At 41.2% G+C, this 27,689-nt stretch overlaps 1 protein-coding gene across 1 annotated transcript in view; it reads left to right on the top strand.

Moving 5' to 3' along the window:
* Positions 1–27,689, top strand: part of LOC126108831 (uncharacterized) — a 218,989-nt gene that overhangs the window by 179,532 nt on the left and 11,768 nt on the right. Inside the window, exon 22 of the mRNA XM_049914195.1 lies at positions 18,424–18,586. Within this exon, the coding sequence (XP_049770152.1) occupies positions 18,424–18,586 (163 nt within the window). The remainder of the gene's footprint in view (positions 1–18,423; positions 18,587–27,689) is intronic.

The following is a 27,689-nucleotide window of genomic DNA, read 5'->3' as shown; positions in this document are numbered from 1 at the left end:
ATGAAAACATTCTTAGGCTTAAAGCTACGTGAAGCAGTTAAAATGCCATGAGCTTTCAACCCAGCTTCCTTGGCCACTTTCAAGTGGAGTTGCTACAGATCGCCTGCTGGTATGCCCTTAAATAGTCTAGCTGCCAGCTGTGATATCATCTGTACCTAATTTAGCACCATAATTGTATCTGGGCGTATGTTGACTCTGTTTGATGTCCTACTTCAACTTTACTGGTTGGCTGTCATTTTATGGCTGTAGCTTTGGTATGGTGCATTTCTGACCTACAGTTTTTAACCTCCCCTCGATAACTACAATTCGTTGTTATTACCAGAATTGTAATTTTTATCATTACTTGTGTTTGCTTAATTACTTGGTTTCAAGGACAGGTTGAATCTAAAATGAATAAATTATGTTTTTAGATTTATGATTTTGATTCCGTTGGAATTTAATTTGAGTATTGTGTCTGCAAAATATGTATATGACAGAGATAGAACCACTGCCCACTTAGAGAAATTTTTGCTTGAATCGCCTTGACTCATTATATACACTGACAGAAATGGAAGCTGTTAAATCATGAATACTTACCAGACTGAACCTCCATTATTTCTGTGGTTGTGCTAAATGTTGATTAAATTTTCATCTTTATGCACATTTATTTTCAGTACAGGAAAAAAGACTTTCTACAATGAACAATGGTGTAAGTACATCATGGCAGTTGGGTGTGTATAACGTTATTGGTACTTTGTAGGTGTAGATCAGAATACAGCATGCACAGTAGGTGTGAGCATGCACCTTATTGCCATTTTTGGTCACTGAGGAAGAACAAACCATCGGTACGAGGGACACGGGAGCCTCGTACTGGCAGATCACACAGGCAGTTGGCTGCAGTGCAGTGACTGCAGAATCAGCGGTGATGAGGTGGAGTCGAGACAGCAGTGCGGCAACAAGAGGGGGCACAGTTCTTTCCAGAAGATCGTAGGATTATGCGACTGGTTCTGAGGGATAAACAGACGATTACAGCTGAAATCTAGGTAGAGGTTGCGAGCAGATTGTCACCACCAACCTTTGGTAACAGATTCCTGGAATCTGGTTTGAAATCTCACATTGCCTTGCGTCATTTATTGATGACATTGTACCACGGGCAACAGAGATCTTCACGGTGTAGAGACAGAGAAAACTGGGACACTGTATCGTATTCTGTGGTGTTCAGCAACAGGTCTCACTTCTGCCTGTGGCAGTGAGATGGATTCTAATGCGTCCATAGAAGAAGTGGTGAAAGGTCACAGGAAGCAATGATTCTTGAAACCCATCCCTCTCCTGCTTTGGGAATCGTGTTGTGTATATGATAACAGGAGTGATTTGCTAATTGTTGAAGAGAGGCTGATTCATGCAGTATGCGACAAAAATGGTAAACACTGTTATTATATCCCTTATGGCTGGAACAATAAATGGCATTTCCTAGCAGGATTACTCCCTTCTCCAGTTCATATTACAAATGCTTTGAGGAATGTATTGATTCTTGACTGGTTTGCCTCTGATTTGTCACCCATAGAGCATGCCTGGGTGCAGGTTGCACGTCATATTGATGTCGATGTCTGACATCAGTCCTGAATGGAATGAAAGTGCAATCCTACAATATCTGTTATGTGATGCATGTCTTCCGAAAGTTTGATAAGTATTCCACTGGTGCTACATGGTGTAACACATTCCATTGCTGTGAGTGTAATTGTTCCTATTAGACATCACTTCCATATATTATTTTCATTCAGTTAGTGTTTTATGTTATTTGCCATTAGATTGAAGACTTCCAGCAAACAGAACACTGCATGTCATTGTTAATTGAATAGTGGCATGTGTGTGTGTGGAGATATGGTGGATATTGATTAATAATTGCTGCTTGAATAATTGGAAAAAATTGTTTTGAAGGAAATTGAAAGATAATTTCTGAATCTGTTCACAGTCCTAGGTGACTTTAACTGATACCAATATCAACAGACCTTCAGTATTAAATACACTCACGGCCAGTATTCATAATTTGCATTGTGTGCTGCTCCGTATTAATTCCATTGTGCACAGTCTCGATTATAACAATGCCGGTGCATGATCGCTCCTCTGCTGCTCGTGCAGATTCCTCTTGTCTGCTCTGAACCTCCCGATGCAGGATCTCAGCGGCGAGTCAAATCTTGAGGTACGTACATGAGGTGGTGCGTTAACTGAAATTGCTCCATTCAGATATAGCAGGATATTCGTTTCGTGGACAGAAAGACACGATTTTTATGTACAACTGCGTGAATGGTAACGGACACACGGCTGCGCGGCTGTGTCAGATGGTGTTTGCAGACTGAAGACAGCTCAGACATCCAACTGTTGGTGTTTTGTATTGTTATGGAGCTGAGACCGTATCTGTAGCACAACAGACTATTGATTGAGGTAGACCACTTGTTTTCTGTATGCCTGACTAGGAAGAGCACGTTCTATGGTCCGTCAAAAAAGAGCCAGGTATTAGCACAAGACAACTGGTGTGAAGCACATCTCCAAGGTCAACATCAATGACATTTCATGAAAAGTTCACGTGTCCATTTCATCTTGAGTGTGTGCGAGGCCTTACACCTGCCAATCACTAACCACGAGAGAAGTTTTGCTGACAGTTTGTTGCGCAGCTGATCTATCTGTTGTTGTTTCTTCAGTTTTGTGTACAGGTGAGGCAATGCTTGAAAGAAGCAGAACGACAAATTTCGACAACCAACACATATGAGACGATCACAAACCATGTACTAGAGTACTGGCTAAATATCAGCATTGGTTTAAGATTAATGTGTGGGCTGGAATGGTAAGGAACTGTGTGGTAGGGCCATATGCTGTTAGCGTGTCTTACAGGTGCTGTTTACACGGACTTGATTCAGAACACCTTCAAATATCTACTACAAGATACACCTCTGCAAACAAGAAGGAATATGTAGTTTGTGCTTTTGGACCTCCATTACATTCCAGTCCCAGTGTTTGAGATGCACTGGCTGGTATCTACCACGACAGACGGATACGTAGAGGAAGACCAATTCCGTGACCTACTTGTTCCCCAAGTCTCAGTCTTTCGGCTTTTTATCTCTGGTGCACCTTTAACAGTTGGTCTGTGCAACAGACCAGCCGTATGCAGAAAGTCTTCATAGATGTTCATGGAAGCCTGCGAAACCTTTATAAACCATCTGTGAATATTTGAAAGGGTGCGCCAGCACAGGATTCGACAAGTGCGTGCATGTTCAGAAGCAAGAGGAGAATATTTTGAGTTTGTGTTACGAGTTTTGTGGTGTCGCAGTAGCTCAATTGGTGCTCGTACGTACGTATTCCACACCCTGCTAGGGCGTACATTATCTCGTCTGGTTTTCCAAATACTCAGGATTTCCTTAAATAATTTGGCTGCCGTTTGCAGTAGTGTACCGGACCCACTAATTTCTATTAGTCTGCCGTGCTAATCGTTTTTCATCATCTGACAGTTTTGTGTGGAGCTATAAGAGAGGCCGTTTTCCAACTAACGTCAACAGGTAAACGAATACTCGGACATCAGTTTAACTGATATATTCTTCTATGTCATAAACAATGTTTCACATTAACATCTTGCAGAACACCGGGCAGTGTTCTGTACATGACAGATAGTCGCCCGAGATCCAAATCGACAAATTTGATGTTTCCGTACAGAGAAGAAGCCAACTGCGTGTTGTCGGCTGTGGCACTATTGTGTGGGCCGAGCTCGTCCCTGGCGCGGCACCGGCACAGAGTGAGCGGCCCGACATCACAGCAGGTGGCAATGTTTCAACACCTGCACTACTTGCCAGATGTACGGCTTCTGTGGATTATTCTTGTATCTGCACAGAATTTCCCACACAGTGGGCTTTCCACTCATTTTGGTTAACTCGCACGTTAAGAAAGCTTCAGACATATTTTGTCAGACAAGTTTAACCTCGAGTGTGACATGCTATTTTCTAAAAAATTTCTAAAAACTTCAGTTCATGTGTTGATGTGCTCTAATCATCTTAATTATGGACTTCTATTAATTTGAAACAAATAATTTCCAGTCTTATTTTTATATGAACATTTTTTCTTGCTTGGTGTAAGGAACCTAACCCCGAAGTCTGCAAAAGTATTTTTGAAACACGCCACATATCTCACGAAAAGACCACAAAAGTAAAATGAAGCAGATCCAATCTCACACGGAGGCTTACCATGAATCATTCTTCCTGCAAACCGTTCACAATCGGAACCAGAAAAGGGGGCGCTGTCAGTGCTGTGCAAAGTAACGTCAGCCACACACCATAATATCGCTTGCAGACTAATTACGTAGATGTAGATTTCAATAAACATACTCACTGTATATGTGTTGGCACCAAGCTGTTAACTAGCTGATAATTTTATTAATTTGTGTTGTGTCAGTCGATTCTATTGGTTGACAATGGGATAAGCTCACTAGCCAAAATATTAATCACTTGCTTAAAAGAGTTCTTTGGCTGCTCTGTAGTTCTAGCTCTCTAGATGGTGTAGGACTGCTACCCGTTAATGCTGATGTAATTCACGTGTGTGTGTGTGTGTGTGTGTGTGTGTGTGTGTGTGTGTGTGTGTGTGTTGGGGGAAGTAGTCAGTGTGTTGTATAGAAAAAACACAGTAAGATGGAGCTACATGAAGATGACACAGAATGGCAGTAGATGTGAGAATACGATGAATTAAGTTGCAGATTTGTTGGTGTACAATGTACTGTTTGAAGTGTCTATAAGGAATGATGTATCACTCGTAAGCATGCTATGCGGTGTAGGAGCAGGGGTCAAAAAAACATTGTTAGCCCTTGTTAATGACATAGTTACACTTGGTTGCAAACCTGTCAGAATTGCCGGTGTTAGTGAATACAGTTCCTCCTCGACCAGTGTCCGACTGACCATCACAAAGGTAACGACGTGCGATGGGCGTGTGGGGTTGGATACTTCACAGCAGGCCATTTCTCTGAGGCACATCGAGCTACACATTTTGAGTAGCTCAATAGAATACAATCTATTGGTTATGGCCTGTAGATTAAAACTGAAGAAACTGCAAAAAGGTGGGAATTTAAGGATATGGGACGTGGATAAACTGAAAGAACCAGAGGTTGTACAGAGTTTCAGGGAGAGCATAAGGGAACAAATGACAGGAAAGGGGGAATGACATACAATAGAAGAAGAATGGGTAGCTTTGAGGGATGAAGTAGTGAAGGCAGCAGAGGATCAAGTAGGTAAAAAGACGAGGGCTAGTAGAAATCCTTGGGTAACAGAAGATATATTGAATTTAATTGATGAAAGGAGAAAACATAAAAATGCTGTAAATGAAGCAGGCAAAAAGGAATAAAAACGTCTCAAAAATGAGATCGACAGGAAGTGCAAAATGGCTAAGCAGGGATGGCTAGAGGACAAATGTAGGGATGTACAGGCTTATCTCACTAGGGGTAAGATAGATACTGCCTACAGGAAAATTAAGGAGACCTTTGGAGAAACGAGAACCACTTGTATGAATATCAAGAGCTCAGATGGAAACCCAGTTCTAAGCAAAGAAGGGAAAGCAGAAAGGTGGAAGGAGTATATAGAAGGTCTATACAAGGGCGATGTACTTGAGAACAATATTATGGAAATGGAAGAGGATGTAGATGAAGATGAAATGGGAGATACGATACTGCGTGAAGAGTTTGACAGAGCACTGAAAGACCTGTGTCGAAACAAGGCCCCTGGAGTAGACCACATTCCATTGGAACTACTGACGGCCTTGGGAGAGCCAGTCCTGACAAAACTCTACCATCTGGTGAGCAAGCTGTATGAAACAGGCGAAATACCCTCAGACTTAAAGAAGAATATAATAATCCCAATCCCAAAGAAAGCAGGTGTTGACAGATGTGAAAATTATCGAACTATCAGTTTAATAAGTCACAGCTGCAAAATACCAACGCGAATTCTTTACAGAAGAATGGAAAAACTAGTAGAAGCCGACCTCGGGGAAGATCAGTTTGGATTCCATAGAAATGTTTGAACACGTGAGGCTATACTGACCCTACGACTCATCTTAGAAGCTAGATTAAGGAAGGGCAAACCTATGTTTCTAGCATTTGTAGACTTAGAGAAAGCTTTTGACAATGTTGACTGGAATACTCTCTTTCAAATTCTGAAGGTGGCAGGGGTAAAATACAGGGAGCGAAAGGCTATTTACAATTTGTACAGAAACCAGATGGCAGTTATAAGAATCGAGGGGCATGAAAGGGAAGCAGTGGTTGGGAAAGGAGTGAGACAGGGTTGTAGCCTCTCCCCGATGTTATTCAATCTGTATATTGAGCAAGCAGTAAAGGAAACAAAAGAAAAATTCGGAGTAGGTATTAAAATTCATGGAGAAGAAGTAAAAACTTTGAGGTTCGCCGATGACATTGTAATTCTGTCAGAGACAGCAAAGGACTTGGAAGAGCAGTTGAACGGAATGGACAGTGTCTTGAAAGGAGGATATAAGATGAACATCAACAAAAGCAAAACGAGGATAATGGAATGTAGTCAAATTAAATCGGGTGACGCTGTGGGAATTAGATTAGGAAATGAGACGCATAAAGTAGTAAAGGAGTTTTGCTATTTGGGGAGCAAAATAACTGATGATGGTCGAAGTAGAGAGAATATAAAATGTAGACTGGCAATGGCAAGGAAAGCGTTTCTGAAGAAGAGAAATTTGTTAACATCGAGTATAGATTTAAGTGTCAGGAAGTCATTTCTGAAAGTATTTGTATGGAGTGTAGCCATGTATGGAAGTGAAACATGGACGATAAATAGTTTGGACAAGAAGAGAATAGAAGGTTTCGAAATGTGGTGCTACAGAAGAATGCTGAAGATTAGATGGGTAGATCACATAACTAATGAGGAAGTGTTGAATAGAATTGGGGAGAAGCGAAGTTTGTGGCACAACTTGACTAGAAGAAGGGATCAATTGGTAGGACATGTTCTGAGGCATCAAGGGATCACCAATTTAGTATTGGAGGACAGCGTGGAGGGTAAAAATCGTAGAGGGAGACCGAGAGATTAATACACTAAGCAGATTCAGAAGAATGTAGGTTGTGGTAGGTACTGGGAGATGAAGAGGCTTGCACAGGATAGAGTAGCATTGAGAGCTGCATCAAACCAGTCTCAGGACTGAAGACCACGACAACAACAACCATGGCAATGGCAGTGACAGTGGCAACATAGAACAGTATCAGACAGAGGTGTGTAGTGTGGTCTGACAAGTTGCCATTTTTCCTATTTTCGAAAGATCTGAGGTGCTGATAAACCAATGATACAATGTGGCATTCAAATCACAGTGTGGTGGAGGGTGAAGTTCCAAATACTGGTTGTACTGTGATATATTGTAGGTGGTTTCAATAACGTGACTTTACCACACATATTTAGATTATTGTGGATATGAGCAAAATATTGAATTGATTACTTGCCACCCGGGTGCTGTCAGTGATTTGCTCTGTCAGTTTAGGAGTGTTGGGAATTTAGACAGTAGGACAGAAGTACTGGTAAAATAAATTTCAAAGGGAGGGTCTTCAGTCGTATGTGGAAGTTTCTCAGTGACAAAGTTTTGTGTGTGTTTACATGGCTACATATGTGCATTCTCGGTTTGATAAACATTGGTGCATCTTATTACACTCTACTGCCCCATTAATCATCCTGTCTTAATCCCTTAGGAAAAGTTGGGACTCTTTGGGACATTGGGTGAAATGTTGCAGTCAGCATCCCTTCAATTTGATGAATGGCTTCTGTTCGATATGGCATATCTGAACAAATTTGTGACTCTCTCCCTCACCAAGTTGAGGCCGTTAAGAAAGCCGGAGGTGGAGTTACAGGGTATTAGTGGGACGCCTCCTGGGAGGAAATGATTTGTTGTCCTGTTTGGGTATTTTATTTTGTTGAAATATGTCAGTGATAATGTAAGTCCGCAGGTTTTTGTGGTGGTTGATGTTGAAGGCAAAATCTTTTAGGTTGTAAGGTCTCATCGTGGTCGTCTTCAGTTTCTTTGTACACAATGAGTGTGGTGGTATCTTCTTCAGGATATTCTAATTTCCCTAATTAGCTGGATACTGTCGTGTTCACATGTAAAAATCAGTTTCCCTGGACTGACTTATTCCAAAGGGCAATAGTTGTGATGGTATACAGATAACAATTTTCAATTAATGCACAATAAAAGTGTATTTACAACTGGAAATGGAAGCACCTGATTACCTCCATCTGTGAGAATCTGTGAAGTGACGTGTGGTTGTGGCAAAGTGTACATAGGCAAACTGAGAGGACAATAAAAGAACAGATGAGGACAAATGACACACATAATTTATATTGGGTTAAAACTGAACACAGACAATCACAACTGCATGAAACATCATTTTTTATGAGGTTACCAGTTTCGGTTTGTTTTAGACGATCTTCAGACCTCAGACTGTGACGGTAAATGGTGGCTGTGAACAGGGCACGCACTACAGCTCCACGAGTGCTAAGTGCTCATGGAGTCGTCTATGACTGCATCATTCACAGCCACCATCTACAATTGTGGTCTTAGGTCTGAAGATGGTCTAAAACAGAACAAAACCCTTAACCTCATAAAAAAATAAATGTGTTGCAGTTGTGACTATTCATCATTGGGTTGGTGCTTAAGTTGGTAGCATTTTCCCATAAGTTTAATAAACACAATAGATACACATAACAGAGACTTTAGTCATCAATAATATATTCTCCTTCACTATTTACAACAGTCTGCCAATGTTGGAGTAACTTTTCAATTCCACGACTTGTAGCGGAACTTTGAATTTCGCCGCGCTACACTCGTTCCCTCAGATAAAAAATATCCCGTCGCAGCGGTATGAGCGCTCGACGGCAGAGAAACTACTAAAATTGTAATTTTTTTTGTTTTCTATTCGTTTCTTAATTGTCTCTTGATAGCCGGAGCTTAAGGCAGACGTGATCTGATGAAGACGTTAAAGTTGGTCTTGATCTGATTTTAATGTGTAGACATGTTGTGGAAGTTGTTAAGAAATTCGGAGGATGGAAGTAGCAAAGTAAATTAAATTGCATACAGTATCAAGATGATTTTAATTGGTATAAATTAGTGATTCCTGGACTATTGCAAGATTTCGGAGCAGACTTTTCACGCAGAAATGAAGGAGATTTTTGAAGACCTGGACGCCGCCCGAAAGAAGACAAGTTAACCTGGTAAAGGATGATCTCTCATCTACGCCACTTCCCCCTGTCAGTTACATTCTGTTATCCTCTGTTTCTTTTCAGTAAGTTTTGTAGTGGAAATTGGTTTAACTTTTGCTCAAAAACGCCACAAGGACCACCCCAACTATAGCTTTTCTGTAATACGAAGTCCGATTTGCATTTCATTCTTTCCTTTTTTCACGGTCATTTACGATTTTAAGACCCCCTTTTTATTCACCATTTCTTCCCACATTTTCAACCTTTTTTCTTTTCTTCCCTCATTTTTTTTTTTTTTTTTATTAACCACTACAACTCATAAGTTTAATAAACACAACAGATACACATAACAGAGACTTTAGTCATCAATAATGTATTCTCCTTCACTATTTACAACAGTCTGCCAATGTTGGAGTAACTTTTCAATTCCACGACTGTAGAAATCAAGTGATTTTGAGGGGAAGAACTTGTCCAGGCGTGTTCAGAGGTCATTTTCATTCAGAAACGAAATTCCTCGAGGTTGTTCGATAGACAGCAGAAAATGTGAAAATCTGATGGCTCAAGATCGTGTGAATAAGTTGGGTGCAGTAGGATTACCAAACCCGACTACTATGTAGTGCCTTTTGTCACTTTAGCATAATGGAGTAGCATCGCTGCACGCAATCTTCCCGGTCACTGTTCATCTATTCTGTCTGCGAGATGTTTCAGTTGTTGACAGTAAATATCAGCAGTGATGGTTACACCTCAGAGAAGCAATTGGTAGTACGCCACATAGTCACTGTTCCACCAGATGCACAATATTATCTTTCGTCAATGCACACAGGTCTTTGTGCAGGGCGTTGGTGCCTTCTTCTGGTTCAACCGTTCCTTTCTTTTCCTTACAGTAGCATAAAGACACCGTTTCTCGTCCTCGGTGATGGTACAAAATAGGAATGGTCGGTGTTGGTCACAAGCCAGTTTGCTCGTAAGCAAATAAGACATGCGCATATGACCACCCACTAATTTTTGTGATTTTGGCTATAGCATGTGGTAACTTACGCCCTAATTTTGAATCTTCCCCATTGCATGCAAATGTTGTGAAATGGTGGAATGATCGCAGTTCATAACATTTGGCAGCTCTCGGTTACACTGACTCAGATCGTGTTTAAACAGTCTTTACTCAACCCCGAGGGGTCTTCCTGAATGTGGAGAGTCACTAATGTCAAAACAATCGTCCCTAAAATGAGAAAATCCTTTTCTTCTTGTGCTCTGTCCAGCAGTATTATCCCTTTATGCGACACACACATATTTCTGGATGCCTCCGATGCTGTCACCTCTTTATTGAACTGAAACTTAAGCCTGTGTTGGAAATGTTCCAATTTCTTCACTTAGCACCCCATTTTGTAGCGTCCGCAACTTCACTCGCTATCTCAAAATGACAATATGTAAAATTAAATAGCAACACTGAACTACAAATAAAAAATTACAATCTATAAATAAACTCAAAGCAATCATAATACCAACATGGAAAATAAAAGTACTTCGAACTTATGCACTAATAAAATGGGTGCCAATAAAGTATGGATACTATCCAAGAAACGCACCATTTATAGAAGAAAAGTCCAAGAAGTAGTTGTCTCCAAGAATGAAAGTAGTTTGAGTAGAGACAATTGTAGGCTTCCGGCTTCGTGGCTTCACCACCATCGTGGACGTAAAGGTTAAATCACGGTGTATGAGGAATACAAACAACTACCACTTTTGTGGCATCAATAATATTTGGTTAAAAGTTTCCCACTCTTCCTCTTCCTGTTATTGCTATCTATCCAATGATGGTTGCACACCAGTAGGAGCCGTAAAAATCTCTCCCAAAATCCCATTTCTTCAAAATAAGCTCAGGAAACTATGTTTTACAAGTGAACGTGACACTGTCTCTGGGTCCTTGATAGTATGTGGCCAACCAGGGACACCAGAAGCTAACAGCAGAGGAATTGAAATGTCGCTCGGATAAAACCAGAGTAACAACATAGGCGGCACAATCGGAGGAACGTCCACAAATGGGAATAGTAAGCGAGGGTTAGCAAACTATATTTGGTTGCTTTTGGTTCACATTTGCTAGTGTTTGTTTTTTTTTTTTTTCTTTTGTTTGTCAGTTTTTAGTGAACTGTCACAGGAAGTCCATATCACCTCCACTTTGCCACTAGCTATACAGAAGGATTTATTCTGCTGCCACGTTCACATTCGCTACTTACATGAGTTGTATGAGGGATGGAGTGGTTTGAAGAGAATGTAACGTTGCTTATAGAGGAATATAGATGATATAGGTTTTTTTGCAATCCAAGAGATCCACTGAACAAGTGTTGAAGGAAAAGAAGTACAACTGGTAAAAATTTGCGGAAACACACAGTTGTCCAACGAGGGACTTGAAAAGGTGACAAATTCATTACGTGCTTGTATCACTAGAAGAAAGAGTAAATAAACTTTGTATTTCATTTTATTAAAAAGGAAAAGTAAAATAAATTTTCTTGGGGTAAAATATTTAAATAGTGTTAATTATGCTGATTAAAATTAAAAATATTCAAAAGACATGATCATTTCTGTTGCATATTCCTAAGGTATCTTAATTATGTGGCTGGTGTGTCACTGTTATGATGGTGATTTTTTATGATAAAACAAAGCATATTGCACTGTCGGTTCAAAAGAGAATGAAGAAATTATGAGAGGCAAAGCTCAATAGAGATCCCTGCATCTGTGAAAAGTTCTACGCACAAAGCAAATAACCACTACCAGTGGCTTACATTAGCAAAAGATCTGGCTGAGAACCCAAGAAAATTCTGGTCCTATTTAAAATTGCTAAGCAAATGTAAGGCTTCCACTCTGTCACTTGTTCACCAATCTGGTGTGGCAGTTGAAGAAAGTAAAACGAAAGCTGAAGTTTTAAATTTCACATTTAAGAAATCATTCACGTAGGAGAATTGTAGACATGTACCGTCATTTGACCTTTGCACAGACTCCTGTATGGAGCTCACAGTAGTAAGCACCCATGGCATCGGGAAACAGCTCCAAACTGTATATGAAGGGCAATGGGCAGATTCAATATTTCTAGATTTCCAAAAAGCATTTGATACCGTGTCCCATTCCAGACTGGTAACATATGGAGAAGGTTCCCAGATATTGGAGTGGCACGAAGACTTCTTAAGTAATAGAACCAAGTATGTTGTCCTTCATGGTGATGTTCTTCAGAGACAAGGGTATTGTCAGAAATACTCCAAGGAAGTATGATAGGACTGCTATTACTCTGTGTACACGTACACGACCTGACAGTCTGCAATTGTTTGCCGATGATGCGGAGGTCAGCGGTAAGATGTCAAAGGTAAGTGACCGTGGGAGGATACGAGATGACTTGGACAATATTTTTAGGTGGTGTAGATGTAAATGTAGACAAATATAATGTAATGCAGATGTGAGTGGGAAAAAATTAAAATGTAATGTTCAGATACATCATTAATAGTCGTGCTTCACACAGTCACATCATTTAAATATCTGGGCATAACGTTGCAAAGCGATACGAAATGGGATGAGCATGTGAGGATTGTGGTCGGTAAGGCAAATGGTCATTACCTTTAGTTTATTGGGAGAATTAGGGGAAAATGTGGTTCATCCGTAAAGGCTGTCACATATTGGACGCTAGTGCGACTATTCTCGAGTACTGCCCGAGTGTTTGGCATCCGCACCAGGTCCGATTAAAGGACTCCGAGGAAGGAGTTCGGAGGTGGGCTGCTAGATTTGTTACAGGTAGTTTCAAACAATACACAAGTCTTATAGAGATGCTTTGGGAACTGAAATGAGAATCTGTGGAGGGAAGGTGACATTCTTTTCAAAGAACACTATTGAGAAAATTAAGAGAACTGGCATTTGAAGCTGACTGCAGAATGATTGTACTGCTGCCAACATAAATTTCATGTAAGGACCACAAACACATGATATGAGAAATTAGGGCTTATATAGAGGCATACAGACAGTCATTATTTTCTCGCTGTATTTGTGAGCGGAACAGAAAAGCAAATGACTAAGTTGTGGTACAGGGTACCCAAGCACCGTAACATGGATTGGGGAATATTGATGTAGATGTAGATAAAATTAAAATATTTTTACCTGGCATCAAGGTATCATCTGTCTACCGAGCTACACAGCGGATTTGTGAAGTTGCCTATCTAACTGGTGTACATCCATTTCAGATATCAATAATCATATTTTATTAGCATTATCTTGCTTATCTGTACAGGGCTATTACAAATGATTGAAGCGATTTCATAAATTCACTGTAGCTCCATTAATTGACGTATGGTCACGACACACTACAGATACGTAGAAAAATGGCGACAGGAGCCAAGAAAGCGTATGTTGTTCTTGAAATGCGCTCACATCAGTCAGTCATAACAGTGCAACGGCACTTCAGGACCAAGTTCAACAAAGATCCACCAACTGCTAACTCCATTCGGCAATGGTATGCACAGTTTAAAGCTTCTGGATGCCTCTGTAAGGGGAAATCAACGGGTCGGCCTGCAGTGAGCGAAGAAACGGTCGAACGCGTGCGGGCAAGTTTCACGCGTAGCCCGCAGAAGTCGACGAATAAAGCGAGCAGGGAGCTAAATGTACCACAGCCGATGGTTTGGAAAATCTTACGGAAAAGGCTAAAGCAGAAGCCTTACCATTTACAATTGCTACAAGCCCTGACACCCGATGACAAAGTCAAACGCTTTGAATTTTCGGCGTGGTTGCAACAGCTCGTGGAAGAGGATGCGTTCAGTACGAAACTTGTTTTCAGTGATGAAGCAACATTTTTTCTTAATGGTGAAGTGAACAGACTCAATGTGCAAATCTGGGCGGTAGAGAATCCTCACGCGTTCGTGCAGCAAATTCGCAATTCACCAAAGTTAACGTGTTCTGTGCAATCTCACGGTTTACAGTTTGCGGCCCCTTTTTCTTCCACAAAAAAAAACGTTACAGGACACGTGTATCTGGACATGCTGGAAAATTGGCTCATGCCACAACTGAAGACCAACAGCGCCGACTTCATTTTTCAACAGGATGGTGCTCCACCGCACTTCCATCATGATGTTCTTAAACAGGAGATTGGAAAACCAATGGATCGGTCGTGGTGGAGATCATGATCAGCAATTCATGTGATGGCCTCCAAGCTCTCCCGACTTAACCCCGTGCAATATCTTTCTGTGGGGTTATGTGAAAGATTCAGTGTTTAAACCTCCACTACCAAGAAACGTGCCAGAACTGCGAGCTCGCATCAACGATGCTTTCGAACTCATTGATGGGGACGTGCTGCGCCGAGTGTGGAAGGAACTTGATTATTGGCTTGATGTCTGCCGAATCACTAAATGGGCACATATCGAACATTTGTGAATGCCTAAAAAAACTTTTTGATTTTTGTATGTGTGTGCGAAGCATTGTGAAAATATCTCAAATAATAAAGTTATTGTAGAGCTGTGAAATCGCTTTAATCATTTGTAATAACCCTGTATTTGAATAAAATTCTTGAAGTGCTCCAAATACACTCGTGTTCAGAAAAAACGGAGCACCTTGAATGGCTAGAGATAGGATGTTCATATTCACAGGACATGTACGTTAGTATGTTCTGCAGAAATGATTAGCATTTGAACCGTGTCAGCCTGCCAGTTTGAGGTCAACATTGATATCGTGGCACAACACCATCTGCCGGTAAAATGTTCCTGCAGCTCTCATTGTCGCTGTAAACTGAAGGTGACGGACAAGTGTGACGTGAGCAGACGTGCAGAATGCATCGCAGGCGTATGCGGGGACCGTGAGTGTGAAAGAGGGCACAGTGTGAGACGAAGTGCTTCGGCAGTGCGACGGGTGTTTGCAGAGTGGTTCACGAGAGGCCGTAGAACACGACTAGATTGCCTCTCCACCCAGACCAGCCCCTGAGAAGGTTGACACCTCATCCAAATGGCACTGCAGGACTGATCTGCATGCTCCTCCCATCTGGTGTGCCAGTGGTACAGTGTAACACACTGTATGCTATCAGGGGTGACAGTCCGTTGCTGTTTATTACGGCACGGGTTAGGTGTGCGTCATCCACTTCTCCGCCTACCTTTGACAGATGTGCAGAAACGTGCTAGATGGCAACGGAGTGTGAAACGACGTCAGCGCAGACCGGAATGGCGTCGACCAGTGTATTCGGATAAATCCGGGTTCCGTTTGTTCGAAAATGATGTCTGCGTATTGGCTCACCGCAGAAAGTGGGAGCAGCATCACAGTGGCTGCTTTCATACGAGACAACTCTAGGCCTTACGGGTGGGGTGCTATTTGGGTATCACCGCAAATCACAGTTGGTGCGTCTCCAGGGCACTGTGACCTACGTGAATGACATCCTGCGATCTGTAGCCTATACCCTTCCTGGACAATAACCCAGACACCATTTTTCAGCAAGACGACACACGATCACATGTTGCTTCTCCGTGTCACAGGTTGTCAGCCTTTTGCTCTGGCCCACCAGATCGCCAGACTTGACACCAATCAGGAATGTGTGGGATGTGGCGGAACAATTGTTGCAGCCCCAATGCCGACCACCACAGATGAACTTCGGAACCGGGTGAATGCATCACGGATGGCTATATCTCTGGATGCCATTCGTGCCTAATACGCGTCGGTGCAGTCACGCGTGGAACGAGTTATCGGGGACGTGTCCTGTGAATATAAACATCCTATTTCTAGTCTTTAAAGATGTTATGTTTTTTTTCTGAACAGAAGTGTATGTCACTGCAGATGCTATCCATCATATAGTAGCTTTTGAAACGAGAAGCAGTCGTTAATGTTAATGTGTTAGTGTCAGGTTGAGTTGGTAATTAGTGTTCTGCCTTTAAGTGTATTCCTTAGTTTTAATGTGCGGCCCATGAAATGGCTCAACAGATGTTGAAATAATACTAAGGAAAGCTGAAATTGCAAGGCAGTGTTACATGTGCTACCTCCGTGCATTTCAAACTTGCTTACAAACTGAGACAGTTAAATTGTCCTTTCCCTAAGCTACTTTGTGAACTGCATCAGAAACATTGCATTCACTTTGCAAAGTAATCCGCACTGGATATCGAGATGGGAATACAGGTCATCTCAGCAAATTTCGGTGATAGAATCTGTTCTGGTTATCGGCGGAATCCTTTCAATCAATTTTCTACTCATTGGATTCGGGTGAAGTGTCCAGTTTGTTTCTTTATTGTTGCCAGACGACAGAATGCAGTGGGTGGACTGTTCGTGTGCCTCTGGAGCAGATGTCACAGCCAGCAGTGGGACTGGTGCTGCCTATCTTGTCCACCCACTGTCTCCAGATCTGTCACATCAGAGTGTTTCTGACACATTTTAGCTAAAGCCACATCCTACACAGAGTTGAGCTGAAAACAATTGATCTGGTTTGCTTCTTTGATGACTGAATCTTATAACACTTTGCATGACACAGCAGCTTTGTCTGCTCAAGAACACAGTATCATTGAATTCCAAGAGTTTGTTTTTGAACAGAAAAAGATTCAGTGGGCTTACAAGTATATAACATCTTTGTCAACTGAAACAGTGTTTTCCAACTGAGGTCTGCAGGGGATGTGTTGTCTGCAACAGCAACGACAACAACAACAACAACAACAACAACAAAAAGAAAATAACAATGTGATGTGAGGTGGCAAAGGAAGCAGGTGGAGTAACAGGCAGCACCAGGCCCCAACCCATGACCCCCCCCGCCCTCCTCCTCTGCCTTGCAGAGGGCTTACCGTATTTACTCGAATCAAAGCTGCACTCGAATCTAAGCCGCACCTGAAAAATGAGACTCGAAATCAAGGAAAAAAAATTTCCTGAATCTAAGCCGCACTTGAAATTTGAGACTCGAAATTCGAGGGGAGAGAAAAGTTTTAGACCGCACCTCCAAATCGAAACAAAGTTGGTCCATTGTAACGTGAGACACAATTTAGGTCGATTGGATGAAGATACAGCTACAGTATTTAGTTCGAGTCGTAAGCTTAACAGTTAAGCTTTACCAGGTAGCTATTGCTATGTGTCAGGCACTCCGTCCTTATTTGTATGGGTACCCTTCCTTTTCACGTGCTTTGTCTGGTTTGAATTGATTGCTTATTTTGCTTTGATCTGATAAGTGCCGTTTTCTTTGTTATAGGTGTTTACATCACTCTAAGGTGAAACTGCATTAGTGTACTGTGTCATGTGTTGTTTGTCGCATTCTGATAATGAGTGTTTACGACCTGTCGGCTTGCTTTTCTGCGCGCTACCACCGCTTATACTTAAAAAAAAAAAAGGGAGGAATTGTGTGATAGCAAAACAATGGCAAGAGACTGCTATTTGTTCTTTCTCACACTGCTGCTTTCTTTGATAATGATCAACAAGAACCAAATAATAGACTGCGTATGATAGAAATGTTCTGAATGAGAGTTTAGTGAAAATTTTTCTCCGTTTGAAAATCTTTGCAGACGCCTCTTTAGTACATTACATTCTGCACACAAATTAGAGCCGTCTTAGATTTAAAAATGTAGTCAGTTGCCGTGCTTCATTTCTGACTGTATCACTATTAGGCATAAGAATAATACGAATATAAACATGACACGATATGTATATTCTTCCGCGTTTCCTGTTGTCTCAATCTAGTTTCGTAGTTTATTAGGCAGACAGGATTTAAATCAGATGGCGGCAAACGTGAAAGAAAACATGGCATAATGTTTACATTCTTCTACCTTTTCTTTTAATTTATTTACTGACGCAGAGGTTTTGGCGCCAGTATTTATCTTTGTGCCTGCACAGCATGCCTGTGTAGCGGTACATATATTCAATGGCAGAAGTTAGTTGTGACGGCACCTATCAACATTTTTCAAAACTTCCAGTTACTTTGCACTCGATTCTAAGCTGCAGGCGGTTTTTTGGATTACAAAAACTGGGAAAAAGGTGCGGCTTAGATTCGAGTAAATACGGTACTGACCACCTCTTCCAGAGTTATGTGATTGGCACACCACTTTGATCCAGCGGCTGTGCACGAATGTAACATTGAAGATGAGAAGGAAAGTTGTCTAAATGTTGCAATAATACGACATTATGACTCAGTTGATAACTCGAGACAATTTTATCGAGTGAAAAGATTTTTGCTTTCAGCGGTGTTGAATCTCCTGGTGTTTGCTTTGATATCTGTCCACCAAACTATTACTGTGTTCACCGGTTGCAGACCCACAGTATGAGGACATGTTTGAGCGTGGCAACTTCTGTCAACGACAGCACGCGAAGCAGCCGTCCTCCAGGAGCCGCGGCTGTGAGGGTGCAGATGTCAGCATCGGAGGTGGTGGCGTGTCGTCGTCTGGCGGCCCCCACTGTGCCAGCTACGAGCACAGGTCAGTACCTCGTAACGTGACCGTATCGTCGGAAACCTCAACTGTCATCTCCGATTTGTATTAATCTAAGTACGATTAAAATTCTTTGTTACTCTGCTCCTAACAAGAAATAGAAATATAATAATAAATGAGTCATCAATTAAATATTTTATTGTCCAAGACACTGTCAGTCCATAAAGTTTCAAGACTGTATAATAAAATATATGAGATGAGCTGAGATGGTGTTTTTAATACTTAAGGTTTTCTAAATAATGCTCTGCACTTGAGTACCCTGAAAACTGTTAAAAAAGTGTTGACTATTTGTGTGGATTTCTGCAGTCTGCGATTTAGTGGGAGGTCTGTGTCGATAACACAAAGTCTTGTAGCATGTGACGATTTTTAGCACAAAAGGATTGCCTGTGTTCCACTTTTCAGTAAAGTCGTGACAAGGTTCCTTAAACGTTGTTCTAGTTTTCAAGTTAAGGTGTGCAGGACAAGCTTTGGACACACTTCTCTAACCTTCTAAACATTTTGGAGAACATCTCGAACCTCGACTTCCCCTTTGTGTAACACGATGACGTTTACACACTACAGTGACATGTCTGGTACTTAACACCACCTGCTGTCGACTGCAGCTTAAACATCTAGTAAGTTTAGTGTGATAGTTCCCTTTCTGACACACAGATCTTAAAAATTGGAAGTGTGGACAAATACTCACCACCAGTGCCTGCAATTGGTGTTGGTCGGTAGAATAATCTCCCATTCATAATTCTTCAATTTTATCGATACTAATACTTTTCCAGTGTAAAGCACTTCCTTGCACCTTACTTAATTTTTGTGGTGTAATCTTTTTCGAGAGAAATTTCAGTTTCCAATCGTGTTGCCTTTGGCTCAAATTAGCACACATTTGACATTGGATGCATTTTTAAGTACTGAAATAACTTTGTCACTAAATTTCTGGTTTAAAAGTTCCCAATATATTTAGAAAATGGGCTGATACTGATAATGTGTCCCAAAATTTGGTTAAGAACGTTCTGCCAACTGAGCGAAAGTGAGTCAGTGTGGTGTTCAGTGCTTCACATTATAGTATCTCAATAAAGACTGACATAAGCTTTCATTCTTACAATAGTGTTTTTGCAGGATTACCTAAACAATTTGTTCAGTTAATAATCTTATAAATTGTACAATTGATCACATGAAAGTACATGAAGTAATAATTTTAACTAATTTTAAATTTCTGGTAATTTACAGCATGTAATGAAATGTTAATGTTAATTTGGAGTATTCCTGCAAGATCTATTTTAAGTGTGACTGTTATTGTAGAAGAGTTTTAAGATCTTATATCAGTAATGGATACATGTTGACAATAACAAGAATATTATATATTCAAGTTACTACTTAAGAATATTGACTGTGAAATACGGAAACTTTTTAAATATGAAATAAGAGGTGAGTGACAATTGAAACACTTACAAATATATGAAATAACGAAATTAACTGGCGTTCGTACATAAGTCCTGTTCGCTGTATGGCTGTAAAATGATTTAGTTGTGGTATTGTAAGATACAATTTGTGTCATCCCATTCTGTCACCTTACATACCACCAAGGTTATTGTTGTATTTGAAACGTCATTGTTCAGTTTAAAGATTACAGAAAGTGTTATTACAGTGTGTCCCACATTTCATCATCCTGTTCAGGTAATTTATGGGTGCTCACCACCAGGATATAGCTGAAATTACAAATCGTCCTCATTACAAAATTATCCAGTCAGAGCACATGTATATACAAGCTGGAACAAATGTCTGTCAATCAGTTGCTGCTCAGGTGCAAAAGTGAAATAACATCTGTCAAAGACAGGATTAATACCACTTCCTTAATATCAGTTGAGTTTATATTTGGTATTGTATAATAATGTTTAATATGAATATATTTTTCGTCGCTCTTGTGGACACACTGTTTGTGCATCAGTGCAAAAAAATATTTATAAAATTTGCACAAATTGGTTTGCTGATGCGTTGAGCCGTACGACAAGCTAGCGGGACAGGAGAATATTGATATTTACGTGGTTATTACTGTCCACCCATGTGTTTAAAACCTCACTGCTCAGTGTAAAGATTAATGTACAAAATACAAATGAGCTCACAATTGGTAATGTAGTTAATCAAGGGGAACAAGTGTAAATTATCAGTGGTTAGGAAACCAGATAATCGATGACAAATAAAGGAAGTTATCAAGAATAACAACTATATAGGGATGAGTGTTAAGTAAGGTAGTTAATAAAAAGGCTACAAATGTAGCCGGTTGGCGACAAAGAATATAAATTGTGGAAAACCTATCAATATAGATGGTACAGTAACCAAACAAATGGGTAACAAATGTAGTTAATCACTGACGAGCGAGTAATTAATTACAACACTAGCAAACGCTGATGCACATATGGTTTTGTGTAGTAGTTGTGAGCCATATCTGGAGTATATGTCACCTCTCAATATCTACTTTCTTCCTCTCGCAGATTCGTCTTCTGTGCAGTTTGGCCTTGGAAATTGTGCTTATTTATTTCCAATAAGGTACCTAACAACAGAAGTTACTCTTGTGAGATGTACATATTTTCTTCCACTCAACTTAGAACATCCCATATTATAACTGTCTGCACTTAAGATTTGATAATTATGGCGAATATTATGAAATGATACTCAGTTCAGACCAACTATGTATCAGACTTTGGAGCCGTACTGATTTTTCTTTTGTGACGTAGTCCGTTGTCATGATGTGTACTGTCCTGCGGTGTGTTGCGTGTCGCTGAGGCGGGAGTACAGGCGAGACCAACGGCCTGCATTGTTCCTTCTTGCAGGAAAGCTGCAACCTTCTGCGCTCAGATACTTGCAGGGATAACATGAGATGTCCACTCAGTGTGTGTATCCAACCTTATTAAAACATCTAATAAATATTAGTTGCATGTTGTGTTCATGTTCATGTTGTTGTCTTCAGTCCAGAGACTGGTTTGATGCAGCTACTCTATCCTGTGCAAGCTTCTTCATCTCCCAGTACCTACTGCAACCTACATCCTTCTGAATCTGCTTAGTGTATTCATTTCTTGGTCTCCCTCTATGATTTTTGCCCTCCACGCTGCCCTCCAGTACTAAATTGGTGATCCCTTGATTCCTCAGAACATGTCCTACCAGCCGATCCCTTCTTCTGGTCAAGTTGTGGCACAAACTCCTCTTCTCTCCAATTCTATTCAATACCTCCTCATTAGTTTTGTGATCTACCCATCTAATCTTCAGCATTCTTCAGTAGCACCACATTTCAAAAGATTCTATTCTCTTCTTGTCCAAATCATTTATCGTCCATGTTTCACTTCCATACATGGCTACACTCCGTACAAATACTTTCAGAAACGACTTCCTGACACTTAAATCTATACTCGATGTTAACAAATTCCTCTTCTTCAAAAACGCTTTCCTTGCCATTGCCAGTCTACATTTTATATCCTCTCTACTTTGACCATCATCAGTTATTTTGCTCCTTTACTACTTTTTAAGTGTCTCATTTCCTAATCTAATTCCCTCAGCATCACCCGACTTAATTCGACTACGTTCCATTATCCTCGTTTTGCTTTTGTTGATGTTTACCTTATATCCTCCTTTCAAGACACTGTCCATTCCGTTCAACTGCTCTTCCAAGTCCTTTGCTGTCTCTGACAAAATTACAATGTCATCGGTGAACCTCAAAGTTTATATTTCTCCTCCATGGATTTTAATACCTACTCCGAATTTTTCTTTTGTTTCCTTTACTGCTTGCTCAATATACAGATTGAATAACATTGGGGAGAGGCTACAACCCTGTCTTACACCCTTCCCAACCACTGCTTCCCTTTCGTGTCCCCCGACTCTTATAACTGCCATCTGGTTTCTGTACAAATTGTAAATAGCCTTTCGGTCCCTGTATTTTACCCCTGCCACCTTTAGAATTTGAAAGAGAGTATTTCAGTCAACATTGTCAAAAGCTTTCTCTAAGTCTACAAATGCCAGAAACGTAGGTTTGCCTTTCCTTAATCTATCTTCTAAGATAATTCATAAGGTCAGTATTGCCTCACGTGTTCCAACATTTCCAAACTGATCTTCCCCGAGGTCGGCTTCTACCAGTTTTTCCATTCGTCTGTAAAGAATTCGCGTTAGTTGGTTGCATGTTAGGTGCTCATTATTCATCGGTACCATAAACATTGTGCAATATATTTGTTTGCTCAAGTGGTACTGTACACTTCTTGGCGTATGCATGATTGATTAAGAGAGTTGATAGTCAGGGTAACCCAAGTTTTTATTTCTTAAGTTATTTTTCTTCTCTTCCGAATTTCATTACCAACTTCAACTCCCTTCACTGTTCATACTCCCATCAAAAATACATGTTCGTCTTTACGTACAAAATAAAAATATAAAAGTGGAATTAAATAAAGTATGGGAAATATATTCAAACAAATAGCATAAGGCTCCACTAATTTCAGTTCATAACCCTTGGCAGGCAATACTACTCTCTGCTTCATAGTCATAGTTGTGGTAATTGTCACTCAGTGCAATGTTTGCATATATTTTTTGGATGTAGTTATTGAGTCATTGTAGTGTATTTTAGTTTCAAGTTCTAACCACAGTACACTAAAATCTCTGATTGGTTAGGATTTGTATTAAGGGGCAGAAAAGAAAGATGTAAACTTCGCTGCAATTCATACACACTACATCCTTATGCTGCAACATTGCTGTTAGCATGTCATAGATACTGTACTGGATCAGGTACGTGCATCTTGCTTAATACCCCTTGACAATGTGATTTTGCTTGCATCTGCAAAACAGTGCTGAATCACATTGCCTAACACACCAAATCACTAGTTAGTACGAACATTAGGAGAGGAAAAAAATTTAATTATTGTGTAACTATCACATAAGTTCTTGGTAATGATTTAAAATAATGTGTAATGGTTCCATCTCTTATTACACAGTAAACATTTTCCTACAATATGTATTTCTTACTTTCTGTGCTATTTCTTGTCACTTTTGAAGTACTTGTTTAACAGGTTTGCAAAACTCTCTTCCTTTTTGGCCCCACAGGCCTTTTGACTTCACTATATCCCATACAGTTTTTATTTTGCTGCCTGATGTAATTATCTTTTTCTCATAATAAAGCTGCTTCGATTTCTGGATTACTTGCTTCAATATTTTGCTGTATTCTTTGTAATACATTACAATTCTAACATCAGAGCTGTCCCTAGATAGTAGACACAGTCTCCTTTTTGTCCCACACGATATCTTTATTCCTTGTGTAATCCACGGTTTATTTTTTGACTTCTGGCTGATTTGTGTTACCATTTGAGTCAGAAGTATTGTAAACATTTATCCAGTTCATATCTTTGAGCAATTTCCTAAATTTCTCAATTGTTGACTTATTTATTTCCCTTGTGTACTCATATTTAATAGATTTTTTACCCTAACAAGTTTCAACATTTAACACAAGTTGCTGCATGTCATGATCAGGTAGTGCACTTATTATTGGTTTTGTGATATGTCCTATTTTCCCTAGATTTGTCTACGAAGATATTATCAATAGCAATCTCAAAGCATTTACATATCATAGTTGCAAAGTTCACAGTAGGAACTAAATTGAATGACAGTGTTACTGACTGCTTTAATTGTTCACTGACAGAGCTTTTCAGTAAATCCCTATTAAAATCACCGGCAACCGCTATTTCCTTGTATTGTATTTTACCATTAGATGGGTTAATAGTGCTTCCAGATTTTTTATAAAGAAGTTAAAATTTCCTGAAAATGATCAGTATATACCTTCTATTATAAAGGACTTATTATGAAATACTACTTCTGTTGCACAAGCTTCTAAATGCTGATCTGAGCAAAATTTACTAATGTCAGTATTCTTGAAATCGAAACAGTTTCTGACAAATTTGGCAACTCTTCCTTTCTCCATATTTTCTCTGCAGAAGTAAGAAGCTAACTTGAATCTTGTAACATTTAACATACCTATACCAGTGGTCACATAATGTTCAGAGGGGCAGATTATATCAACTGGTTTGCTCAACTCTAATTCTTAAACACAAATAAGCAACTCATTAAGCTTGCCCCTTAGTCCTCGGATATTCTGATGCAATAAGGATAACTGATTTTGTGCACTGGCTGAATTACAACTAGATGAACCTAACTTTCCTGTCAATTTTTGAATATCTGTAGTTTTTCAATCACAGGCTGTATGCATGAATTGTGTACATTAAAATTTGCTTTCTAGCTGCCTGTTTTATCAAAGTGAATGCCATTTTCAACCTCTCTCTGAATATATTTTGTTTCTCACCTTCCTAGCCCAAAAAAAGCTACTGATCTGTAACTCGTAACCACTGGTACTTTACCATTTGTGACAGCACCCAGCCTTAAGTTATTTGCTGTTAGCCCAGACAGTTTTCCCGTCCCTTTCCTGTTGAGGTGGAGGCTGTGCCCAGTATAGTCACACCTGCTGGTAGAGTAACAGGAACCACATAGATATGAGATCCCATACCTGATCCAAGCAGCTGTTCCACCTCCAAGTTAACTCTCCTAACAGGAGAGTTTAAATGAGGCCGGTCATGGCACCTCAGAACAGACACGAACCCAACGCCAGTATGTGTCATTGCTGAAGCTATCTTTACTACCACCCTCAGTTGAATAATTAGGGTTCCTACCTATGCTGTTGCCCGCCCCACCCACTATTACCACGGTGTCTTCCTTTGTGAATTCTTTGCAAAGTGAACTTTTGAGGAGCACACACTTTTTGCATACAAAATGTAAATTATCTAACTATTCGGTTTCTTTGTGTGTAATGTAATCAAAGCTAAAGTAAGTATTACCAGATGACGGGCAATTATTGGTTATAACTGAAGGTATTAAGTACTTGGAATTAGTAAATTGTAATTGTGGTGCAAGTAGTGGGAGTGGTAGTGGTAGCACAGGGTTGAGCTGTGAGTGAAAGTATTTACTAATCACGTAAAATGTCAGTTTAAAATTCCCCAAATATTGTTTTAATTTTGAATCAATCACCTAGATAACCAGAATGAGAACCAAAGTTCGTTGGCACAAACAGCGCTTCCTCGATACAAGCAAAGTGCATGAGACGACAGCAAGTAAGCAAACTAACAGTGATTGTGAAATCCCAAAAGAATAAAAGCAGTAATAATCAAAAATATTGAAATCAGATAATGAATAAAATATTAAAAGTAGAAAACATATTTACAATATTAAGTAATAGAACACTGATGATGATGATGATGATGATGATGATGATGATGATGATGAAGTAATATAGTGTGCAACCCTGTTGAATTATTCATTGAGAAAATTTATCTACTATGGCTGACATTTTGAACAGTCTATTATTCAAATACATACATATTGTAGCACACAATACAGAAGAATTCTGAATGGATACTTATTTATGGAGGCAACACAGGACTGTACAGAATAGAACAACAGGGAAATGCCGACCAGAGGCAATACCGAGGCGGTAGCAGGGCTCTAATCCAGTGTAGCACGGCGTTTCTCTAACAGAAATGAGAGTGAAGTCCAAACAGTATAGCGTATCCAAATCTCAGGTGCGACCGGGTAGGATGCAGCGGACAGTGAGACAACGGACGGTGAGTGCAGAGATAGTCTCACAAACTACTTTTAATGTCGGGTCACCACACAATGTATAGTCTCCCGCAAGACGGTATTAACAGAAACGGTCGTCCTCGATCGGGGGTACATGCGACTCGGAGGCCAGATAAAAGTCGGTGCCGTAATTGCCGTAGCACCGTACACGGTAGTCCCGAGTCTCCCGGAAAATGAACAGTAGCTGCTGACCGTCACACTGGAGCAGTGTGGTGCAGCCTCGGTAGGAGCCCCACTGACGGGTCACTGGAGGTGGTCAGCGCGAGTGGCCCGGAGCAAAAAAGCGACTGTGACTGTGACTCGCTGCCGCAGTTTGCACTGCAGCTCGAGCACACTGCGATAGAGGAATATCCGAGGGCTCTAGGTGACAGTGATCCGCAGGAGCAAACTAGATCCCGATAGCAGAGCCACTGCTGTTGCTGCAGTGCGTATTGCCGGTGGGTGACGGTGGGAGTTCTCGGTAGTGCCTGCTAGCACCGAGGTGTAAACGTAACAGTCGTGAGCGGCACCGAGCCGTGACGTGCTGTGTACGGGCGAGGTGCACAAATCACCTCAGAAGGGAGGTCGCGTGGAGGCGAAGGGCCGACAAACCCCCGGATACGGCCGTCGTGCCGAAACAGTCGCGATCGAGTGTGTGGGGGCCCAGTCGTGTGTGTACTACTCTCCTTCCCGGCTAAAAAGCAGTAGCCTGCCGGGAAGGAGGTCGGTGGAGGTTTCGACGGGCCGACGTCGTGGCGGGAGAGGACTCGCTGCAAAACTTCCGCGCGGATAGCGTCAAAAGCGGCAGCGGCCAGTAGGGGCGGGCTAAGGACGGTGACTGGCCGGAGCGGCACGGTGCGTGTAATCTGCAGAAGGCACGACGTGTGCCGGAGAGCCGCCCGTAAAACAAGAAAAGCAGAAAAGGAGGGACGGCGCGGAAACTGGAGAACACGAGCGGTACGGCAAAATCTCTGGTCGCACACGCGTGTGGGAATACGTGACCGAATGCCCGCTGTCGTTTGCCGGCAAGTCGGACTGTGCGTCTCTGCCCGACTGGACTCGGAGGTGGGTAGCAGGGCCAGTCAGAGTAGTGGCAGAAACTGCTGCAGCGGGCACGGTTCCGGTGGCAACAGGGCCAGCTGCGACCGGACCGGTGACGGCAGGTGCAGCTCGAGTGTCGACAGAGTCGGTATTGGCAGCCGTATGGACGGTGTCGTCCGGATCGACGGTGGCAGGAGGGGTGGCGGTAATGGAGGTAGTCCCGGTGGTAGCCGTGAGGCGGAAGTGGCTGTGGAGGCAGCAGAGGAAAAAGAGAGGGAGTGAGAGGAGGTGGCGAGGTAAGGGGTCCGGAATGGTGGGTGCGTGTAAGAGCACTACGACTACGCAGGAACGAAGATGTCGCAAAAATTTGTGGAAAATGTGAGTTGCCAGGAGTGAGGAGTGAGTAGAGGAGACCGATTGCGTGCAC

This window comes from Schistocerca cancellata, chromosome 11 (genome assembly GCF_023864275.1).
Source record: "Schistocerca cancellata isolate TAMUIC-IGC-003103 chromosome 11, iqSchCanc2.1, whole genome shotgun sequence".
NCBI classification, from domain to species: domain Eukaryota; kingdom Metazoa; phylum Arthropoda; class Insecta; order Orthoptera; family Acrididae; genus Schistocerca; species Schistocerca cancellata.
Note: the sequence above shows the minus strand (reverse complement) of the source record. Positions and strands in the feature narration are given on the sequence as shown.